Source organism: Macrotis lagotis, chromosome 6, assembly GCF_037893015.1.
Source record: "Macrotis lagotis isolate mMagLag1 chromosome 6, bilby.v1.9.chrom.fasta, whole genome shotgun sequence".
Lineage (NCBI taxonomy): Eukaryota > Metazoa > Chordata > Mammalia > Peramelemorphia > Peramelidae > Macrotis > Macrotis lagotis.
The window spans coordinates 188,266,180-188,287,194 of record NC_133663.1 but is presented as its reverse complement, the minus strand read 5'-3'; the positions used below and the strand labels follow the sequence as shown (position 1 = coordinate 188,287,194).

Genomic DNA, 21,015 nt, shown 5'->3' with positions numbered 1-21,015 from the left:
AAACTCCAAATGATGTCATAAAGAGTTGGACATTGATAAACAATAGCAACAAAGCACTAGATTATGCCCTGTGCTAAACATTGTGCCTACAAAAAGAACCAATATACTCCCTGTCCTCAAGGAGAAGAATACCAATGAGGTAGGTCTAAAATTGTGCCAATCTCTCTCTCCCAGGAACAAGTCCCAAGCATCTTCAACATGGTTGTCATCATCTTAAGTTGTGTAGTCATGCATGAAGCCCCTATAACAGTTGGATGGACTTCATTAATGGAAGAACCATGTATGAGAACTTTCAAGGATAGCCTTAGTTCTCATAGATAATTGCACGTTAAGAAGGGAGAATAAAGGGACAATATAAGATTATTCTCTAGCATAAGAAGTATAGTTTACACAGAAGAATTTTATCTACTCCTTATTTCCTCTGATTTTGTAATGGGGAAGGATCAGATTTCACAAGGATATGCAAGAATGAATTTTCTTAAATTTGAAAAAGATATGTCTATGAAATATAGCATTATGGAAGATTCTTGAACCTCTTTCACCTGATATAATTAAATACTTCCATGAGTGTTGTGACACATGGAGTTCCTGATTGAATTAAAAGGAGGGGGTGACATGGACAAAAAAAATCTCCAATTCTGTCTCTGGATTCTGTCAATGAGACAAAGAAAGAGATAGGGCTGTTGGAAGTTTTCAGTTACCAAGGAATACAATATTGACTTGGCATAATGACCTTGATCAAGGGAAAACATATAGCATCTGTCTGCTACAGATGTGACTACTCCCTTGTCTCTGTGGTAAGTGGTGTGCTGAGAATTGAGAGAATAGTAGGAAGAAAGCATTCTACCCCCAATAGAAATTAATTTTCTGCTGTCTGCCTGCCGCTCCCTTAGTGCTCTAAGTAATGAACTTTTATGTAAGCAATTGGTATTTATCAATGCAATTCATGTCTGTTTTTACCTGTCTTCCTCCTTCCATGGAGGAGCTACTGAGGTTTTACCTGAGCAAAAAAGTTCCATGCAATTAAGGGCCATTCATTTCTAGTCTATTGACTTGTGAATATCCAAGAGATAACTGACTGACTGCCAGGCGTGATGATCTATGCAGTATTCAGCCCTTTGGGGAATTATATATTAAAAACAAATGCCAACAATGAATCTAAGCAAGGCACTAAATATTTTGAGTTCATTCAGTTATTTCTTTGGGACAGTTTCAGTTCCATTTTTTAAAATTGTTTTCTCAGAATGAATCTATAACAGACTAAAATAGAGAATTTGTTCATAGCCTTGCTTGTTAAAAAATCCAGGAAGTCATTTTTCCCCTCTCTTCTATACTTGCCTCATACTGCAGAATGAACTGGCACTTCAGAACTATCATAAATTGATAAATCCTGGTGATAAATCCAGGATGTTTTCTGGCAATGATCCATAAGTAAACATGTTCAATAACAATGGAGGAAGAAAGAAGAATCTTTCTGATACTTTCTTTTTGGTACCATAATGAGATTTTGTATTTACATAGTGCTTTATGGTTTCCAAAGCACTTTACAAATATTATCTCATTTTATAATGATTTAATAATTTTACCTTATTACTATGAATGCCTATTCCTTTCAGCCTTGTCAGATTGAATCATCTTGTTACCCAAATATCACAATTACTCAACTGGAAGAATTGAGTTCAAATTCTATCCTGTATGCTTGTTAGCTATATAAAACTAATAAAAGATGGGGTAATGTCACTGTAGTACCTGTCTCCCAGGGTCATTATGAAGCTCTAATGGAATATGTAAAATTCTTTACAAATTTTAATGAACTATATATATATATGTATATATATATATATATATGTCAGTGATAATTTTTATTATTTATTATCCTCCCACATACCTGTTTTCAATTCTTCCCAATAAATTTGGAGAGAAAGAAGAAAATCAATGTTAGATTAACCATGTATAGAGTTCTTAGGCCTATGTACAGTCCTTACCACATCCAGAAAAAGAATAGGGTTGTGAAGACAATTAGAAATATCAAGAAAAGGGGTGGCTAGGTGGCGTAATGGATAAAGCACCGGCCTTGGAGGCAGGAGTACCTGGGTTCAAATCCGGTCTCAGACACTTAATAATAACCTAGCTGTGTGGCCTTGGGCAAGCCACTTAACCCCATTTGCCTTGCAAAAAAAAAAAAAGAAATATCAAGAAAAATTTGGGATAGCTAGAATAGAGCAACAGGCCTGGAATCAGAAAGACCTGAGTTCAATATGACCTGAGATATGTACTCATCTATAAAATGATCTGGAGAAGAAAATGTAAAACCACTCCCATATCTTTGCCAAGAAAATTCCAAAAGGAATCACAAAGTCGTGGACATTATGAAAACTCAAAGAAAACTTAAGAAGCATGAAAATATGCAAATAAAAATCAGGGAACTTAATTAGATATACAAATAAAAGAAAGCCATCTAGTCTGGGATTAACTCTAAATTTTATAACCTCTATAGACACTCTGATTGATCCATCATTTAGTCTTAGACCTTCAGTGAACTTTGCCAGTTTCTCAGGGTACTAATACCTCCTCTGAGAATCTTTACCCTGTACTTGACTTCTGAACTTCTCTGGTCATGGAACCTGAACTGAATTTGGACTGGCTTCCAAATTTCCTCCTCCTGTCATGCTAACTTGGTGTTGTAAAAATAACATCTACTTACTCTTTCTTAGTCTACTTTCATTCCTGCCTTCTATGATGAGATGAAGGTTTACTAGAGGTTTTGTTTTGAGGTTTTTTTTAAATAAGGGAAAGAAACAACATATGTAAGGTTAAGGTTATTAGGGAGAGGCAGGATGACAAAGGGAAAGAGATAGAAAAACTATATAGTACCTATTATATGATTATCTACTCTAGCATCTTTGTCTCACAAACCCCAAATAGGGTCCTGAAGAGTAGGTGAATATGGCTGGAAAATGATTAACAACAACTTTATTCTAAGCACTATCTTAAGTGTTTTTCCTTGAATTTGGGGGCATTTCATTTGTTTGTTTGTTTTACAAATATTATCTCATTTGAGTCTCACACCAACCCTAGGAGGGAGATATTATTATTATCTCCATTTTGCATTTGAATCAGTCAGAGATTAAGTCATTTACCCAGGGTCACACAGAAGTATCTGAACTGAGGTCTTCCTGAGTCCCAACTCATTGCTCTATCCACTGCTTCTCTAGCTGCCTCAGCTGTTATTAAATGGGGTCATAAGTAAAGGCACAACCTCCAAAGCACAACAAACTAGGTTCAAATTTCACTTCTGACACTCTGTCCTCTTGGGCAAGTGATTTAACCTCTCAAAGACTTTAGGTCACTTTCTAAAATTATAAGTTTCAGACCAGATGCAAATTTGCTTTGGTAAAGGGAATCTCTTTATTAGGAACTAGACCAGTGAAATCATAGGTCAAGGTTCTACCAAAGAAATAAAACAAAACAGAATCAACTTCCCTAAATCATTGCGTAAGTACAAATAAAACTAGTCTAAAACTAGGTGATGCTTAACTTGTAAGTTTGTCTAACTTAGGTTCCTCAGCCTAGCCTAGCCTGAGCCATGACCCATTTTTTTACAATGTACCACACATTTTATTTTTTTGCTCAATATCTGAGTCCCCTTGTGACATCAAGAGAAAAATACTTCTGCATTTTTTTTTTACCAGAATACCACCTGGCCAATTTGGGGTTTGGCCACGTAGTTGTACTGAATGAAGCTTATTCTTCCATTCTGCGGTCCTAGGTTTTCTCTCAGCCAATTAGGAAGCCTCTTGATTACATGACAGATTTTTGGCATTCCATCCATCTTCCACATAATCACTTAGCTAACTAGCTCCCTCCTCCCAAAGTGAATAGCTATAAAGAATGATTAACCACAATAGATATTTATTCCATCACTTCAAAAAGAGACTATTACCCTACTGAGTAAGAACCCCAGGACCCATCCATCACAGCCTCCATGGTGGGCCAACAGAATAGAAGCAAGTGTTTTAACAAATCCCCAGTTTCATTACATAATTGCATATACCCATGGTCCTGCAGGCAAACCTAACAAGTAGGCAAGAGTTTGTTATCCTCCATTCTGTCCTCAGTGATGAATACTCCCTTCCTCAACCCCTACATCTATCTATAAAGTGTTTTAGAAAGAGTTGTTGATCAATTATTCTTTTTAGTGGCTTCTCTGCTCAATAATCATAATTGTCATTGGTAGAATTATCCTTGGACACAGGACAGCAGTATAAGTAAAAAAATATGAAATATAATTCCTCATTCTTGCACAGACATCAAGCAACTTAAGGAGAGCAGAGAAGGGTCTTTATGACAGACAGACATGTGAATGTACCTTGTTCCATTCAAGGGGACCCAAAAATACATCTGCCAAGGACAGCATTTCATGAGGCCTTCGTCTTCTACTCCTGAAAGATAGTGATTTTCCATTTGAAACATCCATGATTTTTGTAACAACACAAGTGCCTATATGTATTTTTGTAAGCATAATTTTGATTTCTTATGTTGTGCAGAATTTGGAAATACCTTTGACTTCTGTTGAAATGGTTGGATTGGTGTCATACTGAATCTATAGATAATTGAGTTGTTGGTATTAAGAGGGTGTTTTCTGGGATAAGAAAGCACAACAGATTTTGTTGTGTTGGAGGGTCCCACTTGAGAAAGCAAATTAGGTTACCACCCACAGGACTTATAAACATCTCTTATGAGATTAATCATATTTTAGATGCCAGCAGCTGGAGTACTTTCTTCTCCAGATGGAATATCTATGAAAAAAAATGCCCTAAGACAGTGTCCCAGGAAATACTCATTAAATGCACCACAGGTCCCCTGTGACAGTCAAGAGAGACTTTTAATATGTTTCAGCAGGTTCTGCTATGGGGAAAAAATGAGAAGTGTGTTAGAAGCATTCCTCTTCTTCCTCCCTCCCCTTAACAAACGTGGGCTAATTCAGCTAGGATTTCCCCTGTTGACTGGCAAAGCAGAACAGTAACACCTACTTAAGTGAGGAGGGAACCATCTGTTTTCCCTGAAACCTGGAGCCTGTGAGTAAGTATGAAGCTGAACCAATTTAGAATATGATGAAGTGGGAAATTGTGGCTGCTCTTGAAGGATCTGAAACAGGATCAGCTGTTACATGCAAACACCAGCAGGTGCAGGGTGCTCCACTTCACAGGGAATGGTCCAGTACTGAATAGTACAGCTGGTGAAATAGTCTTCTAATTGAGAGTGCCTTAGCAGTAGCCAGTCGCCACCCCCCCACTGTGAGTTGGCCTATATGACAAATTGGAATTTATTGGTAGGATGGATAAGGTTTTCTAACTCAATGGGTTTGTCACCCAGACAAGTCATTGTATATATTCTAATGGTGAGTTATTTTATTCTAGGATGTCTGCACATGGTTTAACCCACTCCTGCTCACTTAAGCCTATTAAGATGATAGTCATATAGCATTTTGAGTCACAAGGATTTGTTTTTATGTTATGAATTGGTGAAGTGTTAATGCGTTCACTTTAGGAAACCATCATGGTTCATGAGCAAAGATGACATAGCCACTGTAAGGGAATTTGGCTTTTGAGGAAATGCAAAATATAACCCCCACTAGGAGCCAAGTTACTCTATATTCAGATTTTTTTCAATTAACAGCATAATAAAGGATAATGATGACATGACTGGACAGTGATTCATGCAATCAATCAACAGGCATTCAGTCCATGACTTCTATGTGTCAGTATTATGCTAAGAGTTGAGTCTATAAAGAGAAACAAAAGATAGTCTGCCCACAAGGAATTCACAGTCCAATAGGGGAGACAGTTTTGTGAATACAACAATTATGTAAAAACAAGATATACATATATATATATATATGATAAATTGAAAGTAATAAATAGCATTAAGGGGTAATGGAGAAAAGCATCTGGCATTTGAATTGTACTAGAAAAGTCAGGAAATGGCAACAAGAGAAAGATGGCATGTAAAAAAAAAAGAAAACCACAAAGTTTTAATTTAGTTTTAATAACTATCCTTTCACTTTTAAGAAACAGAATGATGAATGCCTAAAGGACATTTAGCTCTAGCCTTTTTAATGGAAACATAGTGTCCAATGTGTGGTAAGTGGCTCATTAGAGCCATTTTTTAAAAGGTAAGTTCAATTGTGGGTATCACATTTGAAGAGGAGTATCTTCAAAATATATATGCATAACCAGAGGAGGGTGATTTCAGATGATGAGGAAACTTAATACTATGTCACATGAAAATTTATTGATAGAACTAGGAATATTTATTCTCAAAAGGGAAATATGGCTACCTTCAAATAGAAGATGGCACTAGACTTGTTTAGTGTTATTGCAGAGGAAAGTAGAACCAAGAGATGGAAAGCCCAAGAAGAAAGATTTGGTTCATTTAAAAAAAATTCAAATAGGACTACTTTGTGAAGTAATGAATTCTTTAGTACTGGAAATGTTCAAACTGTGACTGATTGATTACCCATCAGGAAATTGTAGAAAAGATTCCTGATTTGAATAGGAGGGTGAAACAGTCAACTTTACTAATCACATAAAACTCTAAAATTTCAGTATTTTATGATTCAGAGGGGTTAGTAAACACAGTGAAATGAAAATGTATACTACTGGGTCTGTACCCTGAAGAGATTATGGAAAAGGGTAAAAGCATCACTTGTACAAAAATTTTCATAGCAGCCCTGTTTGTAGTGGCAAAGAATTGGAAATTAATAAACTGTGGTATATGTATGTCACAGAAAACTATTGTTCCATTAGAAACCAGGAGTGATGGGAATTCAGGGAAGCATGGAAGGATTTGCATGAACTGATGCTGAGCGAGATGAGCAATTCCAGAAAAACATTGTACACCCTAACAGCAACATGGGGGTGATAATCAACCTTGATGGACTTGCTCATTCCATCAGTGCAACAATCAGGGCCAGTTTTGGGCTGTCTGAAATGAAGAATACAATCTGTATCCAGAGAAAGAGTTTGAACAAAGACCTTCAATTTATGGGAAAAAACCCATTATCTTATTAATGTAATTTTTCTATCTCTTACACTTTATTTTTCTTCCTTAAGGATATGATTTCTCTCTCATCACGTTCAACTTAGATCAATGTATAGCATGGAAATAATGTAAAGACTAACAGACTGCCTTTTGTAGAGGGTGTGGGGAGGGAAGCAAGAATAGGGGAAAAATTGTAAAACTCAAAATAAATAAAATCTTTCTTTAAAAGTTGTGTAAGGGATGACTGACTATATGATAATTTTCAAGTCTCTTCATTTGATTAGTTAGTTACTTTTAGAAACATAAAATTGTTGATTAAAACCAATGGGAATTCAGTATTTTGAAGTGTCTATTTGAATTTTCCTCATGACACTCATTTTTTAATTGGTGTTCACTTTATCTTGTGGAACTTTTATCTTGGACATGTAGATCAAGTACTTTATTTCAAGTCCCCATTTGGTTTCTATTTCTATAGCCTTGAGCTTACTTTGGGGAGTTCAAGTAATCAAACATCTCTTAAGCAGCATTATGTTCTAGGCCCAGTGCTAAGCCTTTGAGGATACAAAAAAGATTCAGAAGTCCCTGCCTATGAGGAGCTTACAATCTAATGGGGAGACAACATGAAAACAAATATATACCAAGTTATATATGTATATATGATAATTAGGAAATCGTTAAGAGGAAAGGTACTGAATTAAGAGGGATCAGGGAAGAAGGGTTTGTGTAACCTTGGTCAAGGTCGCTTAACCTCTTTGGACCTTGGGTTCTTCATCTATGAAATGGAAATTTTGCATAAGATAACCTTTGAAAGTCCTTTCTAATTATGTCTGCAGTTCTAAAATCTATATTATATCTACCACAATACATTTTAACGAGTATTTATTATGTTACCTATGTTTCAAGCCCTTAACTAGGTAAGAGGGACACAAATAGTGAAGAAGAGAAATAATAAATGAATGATCAATCTCTCTATATTCAAAGATGTCACATTTTGAATTTGAACATTTGTTTCTTCAAGAGAAAAAAGTAAAACAATGTTTTTAGTAATTAATTTAAATAATATATGAATTATATTATTAATATAATATAAAAAGATGAGGCGATGGTTCATGCTTGGCATGTTCCTGAGGTGCCTTTATTTTATCTGGGATACTAATATATCCCCATAGCTGGAATGCTATTCCCTAAGTCCACCTCCTAGAATCTCTTGCTCCCTACAAGGTTCAATTTCTGTGCCACCTTCTGTAAGGGACCTTTCTGGATTCCTCCAGTTGGTAGTGGAGAAAAAAAGTTTTATATTTAATTTGCACATGTTTTATATTGACTTTTCTGTAAATAGTTTCCTACAAAAGAAATTGCAAGTTACTTGAAGGGTTTCTGTTGAATTTCTGACTTTGTAATCCCCAAATTTGGCACAGTGCCAGGAACATGTTGTTGATGTTCAGTTATTTCACTCATTTCCAATTCTTCATGACCCCATTTGGAGTTTTCTTGGCAAAAATACAGAGTGGTTTACTATTTACTTCTTCAGTTCATTTTTCATGTGAGGAAACTGAGGCAAACAGATTAAGTAACTTGTCCAGGGTCACACAATATCTGAGCCTAGATTTGAACTCACAAAGATGAGGCTTCCTGATTCTAGACCTGGCACTCTATTCACTGTACCAACATAGTTAACCCTTAATAAATGCTTCTTTAATTGAATCAAATCTATTCCATGCCTTCATTTCTCCATCTGTGAAATACAGGATTTAATAGCAACTTCACAGAGATTTTGAGAAGATGAATAAGACATTATATGTTTATTGCTACTTGGAAGAAATAAATCACTTAAAGCCAGCACAGAGGCATTCTTTCTCTCATGTTTATGTAACAAAACTCCCCAAGAATAGTAAGTTGTTTTTATAAAATCCTTTGAAGACCTTGCATAAAAGGTGATGTGCAACTTTTTTCCTCCTTGTTTATTTTTCCACTTGGTCTTGGCAGTTGCCAGTGCCTGGAGGTCTGCTCTTCCATTTGGGCCAGACACTCAGGTGCTGTGATCCTGTCCCCATGAACTTCTCTTGGGGAACAAAGCACTGGGTTGTTTTTCCAAACTGGACAGTTTTACGAAAGCAAATGAATAGAACCATAAAGTAGAGCAAAACAAAGCAGCCAGGCTGGGTTGTAAGCAACATTTCAAAAGAAATAATCCTGGATTTAGATCACACATTTCAGTGCCTGAAGTGATTTTTTTTTATAAGCACCCTCTGAAAAATAGGTATTTGTAATGGAAATGCTGACAACCCTTTTGCCTTGGCAATGTTGTTGAATGCTGCTATAACATCAACGTAGTACTGCATGTGTAATCTACTTGGTCTTACAAAGAGCAAGCATGGCCCTGGGATGAATTGATGGTTTTCTCACGCTGCTTAAATGGAACAGATTTTTTAAAAATCATCAAGGTGGCCACCAGTTCAAAATACAGTGGAGAGCATTTGACATTTTTCCTTAACAGGATTAAATGGAATATACAAAAAAAAAAGCATGATATTAGAATCTGTCTCCTGGTGAAACAAAGCCTAATACTCAGAGAGGATTGACCTAGTGGGGTGGCACTGCATGCCCTTTAATATCATTCCATCTTTGATTGAATAAAAGGAGTTCTGAAAGATATATTAAGTATTTGAGGCAGCTAGGTGGCACAATAGAAAGAACACCAGCCTGGAGTCAGGAGTACCTGAATTCAAATTTGATCTCAGACACTTAATAATTACCCAGCTGTATGACCTTGGGCAAGTCACTTAACCCCATTGCCTTACCAAAAAGAAAAAATATATATATTTTAAGCAGCATATATACTTAGAGTAGAATACTAGAGATTATTTTGACTTCTTGATCAGGGGATAGCTTGGCGGTACAGTGAATAGAGCAATGAGTCTGAAATCAGGAAGACATCCAATTCTGTCTCAGACACTTATCAGCTATGTGACCATGGGCAAGTCACTTCACTCTGTCTGCCTCTGTTCCTCAACTGTAAAGTGAGGTAGAGGAAAAAAAATGGAAAAAATATTTCTGCCAAAAAGAAAAATGAAACAAAAAAAAAAAAAACCCAGAATGGGTCAAGGAGAGTTGGGCATAACTGAAACAACTGAACAACATCAGCAACAATGACCAGGTGGGCATTTTTTGCAAACATCATGATAGACTTTTCCTTTCCTTATTCCCTCACTGGTCTGGAAGGTTCCTACATCAGAATGTAAGAAATGAATATACTATCTAGTATAACCCAAGTTTAAAAGAATCTCCACTAGAGCGTATTGGACAAATATTCGTTCATGCTCTGCCTAATGACTTCTGAACAGAAGGAGTCCATTCCAATTGTGAATGACTAATTAATAGGAAGTTTGTGTTGACATCAGGGCTATCATTGTTTCTGTAGTTTCCACCCACTACTCTTGATTCTGCCCTCTGGAGTCAAACAAAGCAAATCTAGTCCCTTCTCTCTATGACACTACTTCACATACTTGTAGAGAGCTATCATGTCCCCTCCTGGCTTTCCAAATACTGCCCATCCTTCAAGGATCATAAAGTATCCTCCATAAAGCCTGACTACTTAGACTTTCATCATCCTGCCCTTTTCAAAACTGATTGCACTTATATGTCAAACAAGGTATCACTTAATTATATACTGACATCTCTCCAATGAACTTCTAAGTTCCCAAAGATCAAAATCAGTGTCTTTAACTTTTGCGTCTCTCAAGTACCTAATCTAGTGTTGTAGTAAGCGATAGCCAAATCTTTGACTGAGTGAAGTGGAAAGTGTCAAAGTCCTCCAGGCAGAAACTATAGATTGTGGGAAAAGGCCCCAAGTTAAGGAAACCATTTGGAAATCATCGCTATCCATCATTTGATGCAGCCTGAGCAGTCTGGATAGCATCTTTTGCAAACAGCCACTATCCATAGTGATTTGAATGAGAATTTATTTTTTTTAATTCAAGTAATGTTGAGGAGTAATGAAGGGAAGGTGGCAATTACAGATTAAAGTAGCTTAATAACTGGTTGGTTCATATGTTCATGAGACTATAGAATTAGAGCCATAGGGAAACAGATAAAGAAACTGAGGCCTACAGAGTTTAAAAAGACTTTCTCAAAATCACAATGATAAAAAGTAGAACCAGGATTAAAACTCAAATCTCATTAATCCCAACCCAGAAGAGTTGTGTACTATTTAAGATGCTACTTTCCTTTGAAAAAAAAGGAAAAACTCTTGAGTCCAAACTCTTCTCACCCAATAAGAAAGAAGTTGAAAAATTGATAATTCATCTGCTTATCTATTAGTCCATGGGAAATCAGCCTCAGAGCATTGATTTTTCCTCTCAAACTTCTTCTCAAACTAAAGGGAGAAAAATAACATTATGGAGACTGTGCTAGACTTATCAGATAGCATACTCAAATCTTGCCTCAGCTACTTAACTATCTGGGAGATCTTGAGCAAATCACTTATGAGAATTGAATGAAATGGTCTATGAAAATGCAATATACTTTAAAGTATGTATCCACTCTCATTATTATTGCAGTTAGAATCATCTTTAGGCTAACTCATAAAGTAATCTTTCTGATGCTTTTTTCTTCCATTTTTCTCTCCTTCCTTGGTGGGGGGGGGGATCCCCTCCCTCAAGGGCCCTAGTACCCTTATGTCACCTGATTGCCATATCTATTCAGTTTCCTTTTCCCTGTTCTTTCCCCACTCTTTGGTCATCAGCCCATGTTCCAGATCATACTTGATCATTAATAAGTAGATCCTTAATAACAAAACCAATTAGATTTGTCTCTTATTCTCCCCAAACCTTCCAATTTGGTTCCCATGGAACCGATTTACTTTATAGTTTATCATAAATGAAAGAATCTTGGACTGTAAGGAAGTTCAGAGATCATGTAACTTTCTCTCTTATCCTATAGAAGAAGATACCAAGATTTAGAGAGAGTCAATGATTTGCATAAGGTCATGTAGTTAGTCTATGGCAGGGTTAGGATTAGATGCCCCCTTTCCTGACTCCCAATTCATTCCACTTTCCACAATGCATTGGTGGAGAGGGAGTAAAGGAGAGTAGATGAGAAGAAAATCTCTAACATGAGGAATGTCAGGAATTATGGCATTGTCAATGCAGAGACACAACAAAGCAGAAGTACATAAGGTCTTAACACAGTGTCTTTTCACATATTTTAAAGCAATATGTATGAACCTTATCTGGCTCTATTTAGAAGCTTGGTTTAGATATAGAATGTGAAGTTTTCTTGATTTTTAGGTTTAAACCCAAAGCAAATGGCACAGATCAGTTAACAAGTTGCCCTTGTGTATAAGAAATCCCATTTTTTCCATACTTTGCATGTGTAGAGCTCATCCTTCTAAAAAAATTATAAAAATTAAAAATAGAGAGTGTGCCTTAGGTGATTATAGCCCTTAATTTTCAGGACTATGGTCCTAGTACATAATAATGTTTTATCAATGAACATTCCCTTCTCCCTTAAAGATCACATTTTTTCCAGTCATTTTCTCCTTTCTTTAACTTCATAATTGAAAAGGGAACCTTTTGGGTAGTAGATAAGATAGAACTCCATCACCAATCTATATGTAGACTCTTATTTTACCCTCCTCATTTGAAGTAAAGGAAATTTTTATACCCTTTCGTTACTCTCCACCATCACCCCCCCCCACAGACACACAAACACACACATCATAAGTGATGAGTTTACCTTTAAGAAATGGCTTCTAAATAAAATTAGATAAGACTCAGGAAATAATAATACAAATATAAGACTAGATTTGTTTGTTTCTCCATTATGTTTTTTATCAAACTTGGGAACTATGGATTGTAAATATACTCTTTGCCTAGTGACTCAATTGGTGCCCAAATCTTGTATGAGATATTGCAAGAAAGGACCTGGAAATTCACACCTTTGATTAGAAATGAGGAAACTGAGACTGAGAGAGTCAGACTCAACAACAAGATATCAGTAACAGGACAAGGGTTGGGAACCAAGTCTTCTGATTCCAAATTCAGTGTTTCTTCCACCATATTATTTTTGCCACTAAATATCTGTTTCTAAGATTTGCTAATAGAATTCACTTGTAAAGTAAAGCAATTTCTTTAGGATTTTTTTTATTATTGTGTATTTATCCTTGGTGTTTAATAAATTCTTGTTGATTTATATTTTAAACTGGATATTCCAAGGGCATCTCAAACTCAACATATCCAAAACAGACCTATCCTTCTAAACTTTCCTGTTTCTGTTAAGAATACCTTCTAGCTAGTGGGCCAGTTAGGTGGTTCAATGGATAGAGCACCTGGCCTTAGAAACTTAATACTTACCTAACTGTGTGATCTTGGGCAAATCACTTAATCCCATTGCCTTGCCCCCCCCCAAAAAGAGTAACTTCTAGACACTTCAGTTAAAAATTGTGGCATTATCCTTGACTCAACATTCTTATTCATCCCACATAACCATTATTGTTTAGTTTTCAGTCATATCTGACTCTTTGTGATCCCTTTTGAGATTTTCTTAGCCAAGATACTGGAATGGCTTGCCATTTCCTACTTTAGCTCACATTGCAGATGAAGAAACTGAGACACATAGGATTAAGTGACTTGCTCAGGGTCACACAGTAAGTATATGAGGCTGAATTTAAACTAAGATCTTCTGGACTTCAGGCCCAGTCTTCTATCCACAGTGCTACCTAACTGCCTCACATATCTAATCATTTGTCAAATCTTGGCATTTTTTATCTCAAAGATGGTCCTGTGTCTCCTTCTGTAATCCTGATCCTTGTTGTTTTTCTGATCTGGCTCCTGCTTGGTCCGAGGATTACTCTACCTGGCCCAGGACCTCAGAATTGTTCAATGATTCTTCCTCTTCTCTCAGGGAGATTTAGTCCAAAAACTTCAGTCCAAATCCCATATCACTCATTTATATTTACACAATAAAAATATTTGTGATTTTATGACAATTGTCCCTTATGACCTTGGGATGAGCTAAGTTGAAATGTCAGGAATAAAAGGTTCATGGTTTGTAATATTCAATACATATTTATTATTATGGACCAGGCATTGGGCTAGATGCTGAGAATTACAAAGAAAGTTAATACAGTCCTTTGAGAAACTCATAATACAAGGTGGGGGAGAGACAACATGCCAGTCCTCCATGTATAAACAATATATATATATATAGGATAAATTGGAAATAATTAATAGAGGGAAGGCACTAAATTCCAGTGACTGGAAAAGGCTAGAGGAATAGTAAGTGGAACTTTAGTTGAGTTAGTGAAATTTTAGCTGGGACTTGAAAGAATCTAAAGAATCCAGGAAGCAGAGATGAAGTGGGAGAGTCTTGTAGGGACAGTATCTTCGGATAACAAAGTACAAGATGGGGAATGCAAGAAAACTGAAATGGTGAGGGGAAGGAGCACCAGAGCCAGTTATAAAAAAGGTTTTGATGACTGAACAGAGAATTTATTTTTAAAGTTTATTTTTCCAAGTTATAAGATACCATTTATGCCCTAGAAAAAAATTCATTTTTATTCCCTTGTTATTATTCAGTGGTTTTTCAGTAGTATCCAATTCTTTGTGACCTCATTTGGAATTTTCTTAGCAAAAACAATGAAATGGTTTGCCACTTTCCTCTCCAGTTCATTTTACAGAGGAAAGAAACTGAGGCAAACAGGATTAAACAACTTTCTATGAACTACACAGTTAGTGTCTGAGGCTAGATTTGAACTCCAAAGATGATTCTTCCTGACTCTAACCCAGTATTCTGTCCCTTGTGCCACTTAACTGTCCCAATTCCATTCAGTATGCATTCATAATTTATTCTTTAGAAAGCATATGACAAAGAACAGATAGGTTATTCATGTCACATGTTAACCTGAAGGTTGCTGAGTATGAATGAATCCCTTACTTGAGGCAGATATATGGAAACTGTAACTCCAGGTACACTGAGGTTGTCATGTCTTATCTTCCCCCAAATCACAGCTATTATCTATGATAGATACCTGATAGATACCAAGCATTCTTTAAAAAGAGTACAGCTCTCAAACTTCATGAATAAAGAATATTTATTGAATTTGTTGGGATGAAATACTACCAGTTACCATGTTGGAATCTGATCATTGTATTTCCACTGAATTATAAGGTCTTCTGACGGTTACTCTTAAATAACAGAGTCTCTTCCGAGTGGTATCTACCTTGATAATATTGCATGATGGTAGAGTAGAATAACATAAGAAATCATCTTCCAGCTCTCTGCCATCTTCTTCAGAAATTTCTTTAGGCTTGGTCATATGATCAAAATGTACTGGTCTAAGAATCAGAAGAAGTCTAGCTCACTAATTGTGAGACATTGGAAAAGTCACTTGATTTCTTATCTTAGTTTTATCTAAGGGAAATGAGGAAGTTAAATTAGCTAATTCCCAAAATACCATCTAGCTCCAACATTCTATAACTGAGTCAGACTCAGACACTTGACCAGAAAGGCCATTTTTGAAAAGATAGGAGTAGTGACTCTCATAATTGCTACATCTTGGCTTCCTACTAAAAATCAATATGTCTTCCTACTAAAATCACAATATTCAAGTCAAAACTCCTAGACTCTTAGCAATGAACCACAAATTAGAAATTTAGACACTAGTCATGTTTATCAGATTTTCCTAAAATGATCCACGACTACAAAGGAAAGCCCTAAAATCTGGTTATAATGTTAAATACAGGCTAGAGAAATGAAGCCAGAGTTCACTGAAGCTCACCTTCAGATCAAACATTCAGAATTTGTCTGATAACTTTCACTGTTTGACTTACTGCTATATTTTCCTGAAAAAAAAATATTTCATCCCTCCTTGTCTTTGCTCATCTCTTGAGCCTAATACACCAGAATTGTAAAAGATTTCAACAAATCCAGTAGGCTTGGCTTAAAAAAGAAAGAAAGGAAATCTCATAAATTCTATTAAGTGTCCTGATTTCTGACCCAGAGCCTTGAGGGGAAACTAGAAAACTTTTCTTTTTCTTTTTCTTTTATTTTTTATTAAAGATATTATTTGAGTTTTACAAATTTTCCCCCAATATTACGTCCTTTCCCACCCCCAACAGAAAGCAATCTGTCAGTTTTACTTTGTTTCCGTGTTGCAAATTGATTCAAATTGGGTGTGATGAGAGAGCAATCATAACCTTAAGGAAGAGACAAAAAGTCTAAGAGATAACAAGATCAGACAGTAAGATATCTGTTTTTCCCCCTAAATTAAAGGGAATAGTCCTTGAACTTTGTTCAAACTCCACGGCTCTTTATCTGGATACAGATGGCACTCTCCTTTGCAGACAGCCCCAAATTGTCCCTGATTGTTACACTGATGGAATGAGCAAGTCCATCAAGGTTGATCATCACCCCCATGTTGCTGTTAGGGTGTACAATGTTTTTCTGGTTCTGCTCATCTCACTCAGATCAGTTCATGCAAATCCCTCCAGGCTTCCCTGAATTCCCATCCCTGCTGGTTTCTAATAGAACAATAGCGTCCCATGACATAAATATACCACAGTTTGCTAAGCCATTCCCCAGTTGAAAGACATTTACTTGATTTCCAATTCTTTGCCACCACAAACAGGGCTGCTATAAATATTTTTGTATAAGTGATGTTTTTACCCTTTTTCTTCATCTCTTCAGGGTATATACCCAGTAGTGGTATTGCTGGGTCAAAGGGTATGCACATTTTTGTTGCCCTTTGGGCATAGTTCCAAATTTATCTCCAGAAAGGTTGGATGAGTTCACAGCTCCACCAACAGTGTAATAGTGTCCCAGATTTCCTATATCCCTTCCAACATTGATCATTATCCTTTCTGGTCATATTGGCCAGTCTGAGATGTGTGAGGTGGTACCTCAGAGAAGCTTTCATTTGCATTTCTCTAATAATTAATGATTTAGAGCAATTTTTCATATGACTATGGATTGCTTTGGTCTCCTCATCTGTAAATTGTCTTTGCATATCATTTGACCATTTGTCAATTGGGGAATGGCTTTCTGTTTTAAAAATATGACTCAGTTCTCTGTATATTTTAGAAATGAGTCCTTTGTCAGAATCATTAGTTGTAAAGATTGTTTCCCAATTGACTACATTTCTTTTGATCTTGGTTACAGTGGTTTTTTCTGAGCAAAAGCTTTTTAATTTAATGAAATCGAAATCATCTAGTTTGTTTTTTTGGTGATGTTCTCCATCTCTTCCTTAGTCATAAACTGCTCCCCTTTCCATAGATCTGACAGGTAAACTAGTCCTTGATCTTCTAATTTGCTTATAGTATTGTTTTTTTATGTCTAAATCCTGTAACCATTTGGATCTTATCTTGGTAAAGGGTGTGAGGTGTTGGTCTAATCTAAGTTTCTTCCATACTAATTTCCAATTTTCCCAGCAGTTTTTATCAAAGAGAGAGTTTTTATCCCAATAGCTGGACTCTTTGGGTTTATCAAACAGCAGATTACTATAATAGCCTCCTGCTTTTGCACCTAGTCTATTCCACTGGTCCGCCACTCTATTTCTTAGCCAATACCAAACAGTTTTGATGATTGATGCTTTATAATATAATTTTAGATCAGGTAGGGCTAAGCCCCCTTCTTTTGTACTTTTTTCCATTAAATTCCTGGAAATTCTTGAATTTTTTATATCTCCATATGAATTTACTTACAACTTTTCTAGAAAACCTTTCAATAAAACCTATAGATGTCATTCCATCTTTAAAAATAAAAGTTTTGGTGTTTTTGTTTTTTGACCAAAAGCATTTGTGCTGGTTCAGGCTGCTAGAAAGAGCAGAACCATTTGAAGACTTTTGCCAGTATCTATTTAAAAGTGCTAAAAGAGAAAGGAAGAGAGTACAAAGAGCTGGAAATAGCATGTGACAATTATTTAATGTTCCCCCTCCCCCCTTTTTTTCCCCTCTTGCACTCAGCTCAACGAATCCGCCAAACAGCTTATTGAGATGGACAAGACATGCTTAGCTGCTGCATCTGGCTGCGATGTCTCCCTGCCATCTGACACCAACATGGCAGGCAATCTGGCCCAGTGTTCTACCTTAAGCAGCTCGGGAGCAGTCAGTGCCATTCAGCGGCGTATCGATGGCAAGAAGAATGCCAAGAAACGCCACTCCTTCACTGCCCTCAGTATGACGCACAAATCCTCCCAGGCTATGAGCAATAGGCATTCCATGGAAATTAGTGCTCCTGTTTTGATCAGCTCTAGTGATCCCCGGGCTGCTACCAGAATTGGAGAGTTGACTCACCTGTCATCCAGTGCTCCAGCCCAGGTAACAACACGAGATCATGGTAATACTGAGCTGGGGTAGTGATAGGGTCAGATCAATGGCTCCCCTCATTGGGGCTATGCAGTGGTGCTGAGGGGACAAAGGTCTTGCTGAATGTTTTTATATATTCGTTCACTAGGGGCTTACTTCTCATCTTCATTCCCGGCTGCTGAAGTGTAATAAAGATAAAAGTGGTAGAGCATAAATTGATGGAATCCAAACTCCAAAAGCTTGGCTTCTGGTAGGATAGGATGAATTTCCAGAGCAATAGTCTTCATTTCAGTTGATATAGCCCAATGGAAAGAACAGTTTTTCATTATGGTAGATTCTAAGTTCCTTGAAGCTTCATAGGTATTGAATATGATTTTGCTGATTCTGAGTCTATCACAAACTCTTCTGTAAATCCCATTCCATGAGAATTGGTCCCCTTGTACCTCTATTATTTGTTTCAGGTTGAAAGGCAATAGACAGGATCCATCCTGTGATGTAGACCTTCCTTCCTATTTCTGTTTTACATATTATTGTGGTCAGTGAATTCAAACACTAAGATTTTGGTTTCCAGTTACCATTTTAAAAATTATTCTCGGTCAATAGAAATGAAAGCGTTTGCCTGAATTGTTGATGCCCTGGTCCCCTTCCCTCCAATGAGATATCTTCCTGTCCCAGTACTATCACACAGAGTATGGGGAATTTGGTGGCTTTTTCATTTCAACCTCTCCTTAAGTGTGTCATTCTCAGCTACATGATGGTTTCAAAGACGAAAATCTTAAGCCTGAACTATTAGGAAAAAGGACAATAATCAACTGGCAGGCAAAGATAGTTTTGTTTATTTTTATTTTTCTCAGTGAGAAGGAGTGAGTAGGGAAGGTGAAGGAGGGAAGAGGGAAAGAAAAAGTGAAAAAGAAGGAAGCAAGAAGGGTAGAAAGATATGGAAGAGACATTTGTCTCTCCCCAAACTTTCATAGAAAAGAGTAATTTTTTAGAGCTGAGAAAACAGTTTGGAATTACTGAGTCCCTCTCATGTTTGCAAATTGTTGTTGCTCATATTGAAAGGTATTTCCTGAATCACAGATTTAAAGCTACAAGGGATCTTATAGATCTTTGGTCCAACTTGGTGATGTATTGCTGTCTTTATATGTTGATTGAACTGTAAAGACCAATGTCCTTCCAATAATCCCTTTCAAGATAGAGGAAACAAGTTAAATGGAATCTCTAATCTAGTTTTTCCATTATTCCCCAAAGGGGAAATGGAGGAAAATAAAAGGAGTTTGGGGTTAAAATAGAGAAACTTCTGTGTGCTGCTTGAACTGCATTTCTTTCCTTCCACTTCAACTAGTCACTTATTTTTCTCATATTCTCTCACCTTTAGTAACTTGCTAAATTCTGATTGTGAGTTAATGCTCTTCAAGTATCTGGAAATAGCCAGCGTTGAAAATCACCGGAACAAATGTAAAGTGTGGGTTTCAGTTGATGGTGGAAGATAAATCATATTTGACTCCCCATAAGAATGATTTCTATCAGGATAGGATGAATTTCCAGAGAAATAGTGTTCATTTCAGTTAGGCTGGCATAATATAGCCAGGCAGAAAGGACAAGAAACTTAGAAATTTAGACTTGGAACTGCCAGCTACCAGAAGTGTGACATATTCCAAGTCACTATCTCAGAGTTTATTATTCTGTAAAATGGGAAGAACAGGTAATTAGAATTAAGTGAAATTGTGTATGTGAAATGTTTTTTAATTCAATATGTATGGTGCATATGCATGCATGAAACAATAGAAAACATCCTGATTTTAACTTCTTTAGATAAAACACTTGAGAGTTAAGGACCTAGTTAAATACAACCTCTGACAATTAATGACTGTGTGACCATGAGCACTTTACTCCCCAAAGGGCTCAGTTTCCTCCTCTATATAATGAATGAGTTGAATTAGGTGACTTCTTCTTCCAGACTGATAATCCTATAACCTTGATTTAATCTTTCTGGCCAGATACTTGGACAAGTCATTTCAAAAGAAGTTATCTAATGTGTTGCCACCAGGCCACATGCCTACAACATTCCTGAGTGTTGCCAGAACCAGAGATAAATAAAATTAAATAAAATAAAAATGGGGAATATTTAACAAAATAAATAGAAATGCAATATAACACAGATAATATATATCTTTCTAAGTCAATATAGAATGATCTGAGATACATTTCTATTAGAGTTTGACACTACTTATCTTAAACTTCTGGAACTGAGTTCATCCACACAAATGCAAGGGTCAGAACATATACAATTCAAATTCCAGATTTAGAGACATTTATGCTTCTATACAATATAAATGCAAACTATTATGCTTAAGTGTTTTCTTTTTCCTTTTTAATGCTGGGCAATTAGCAGATTTATGAGTCCTAAGATTCAAGTTAAGTCAACTAGCACTTATTAAATAACCACCCACCATGTAACAGGCACTGTGCTAAATGAAGAGGAATACAAAAAAGAGACAAAAATAAAAATTCCCTTTTCTCTAGGAACTCACAGTCTTTTGAGGGAGACATGCAAACTGAAATATTATTTCAAGATACAGACAGGATAAACTGGAGATCATGTTAGAAGGAAGGTGAATGCAAGTGAGTTAATCACATGCCTAGTGGGAATAGAACCAAGCTAAGG

The 21,015-nt window shown here is 36.4% G+C and overlaps 1 protein-coding gene across 4 annotated transcripts in view; it reads left to right on the top strand.

Annotated features, from left to right (window-relative positions):
• SH3RF3 (SH3 domain containing ring finger 3) overlaps positions 1–21,015 on the top strand; it is a 572,589-nt gene that overhangs the window by 378,867 nt on the left and 172,707 nt on the right. For all 4 annotated transcript variants that reach the window (XM_074192142.1, XM_074192143.1, XM_074192144.1 and 1 more), the window contains one exon: positions 18,006–18,359. In XM_074192142.1, the coding sequence (XP_074048243.1) occupies positions 18,006–18,359 (354 nt within the window). The remainder of the gene's footprint in view (positions 1–18,005; positions 18,360–21,015) is intronic.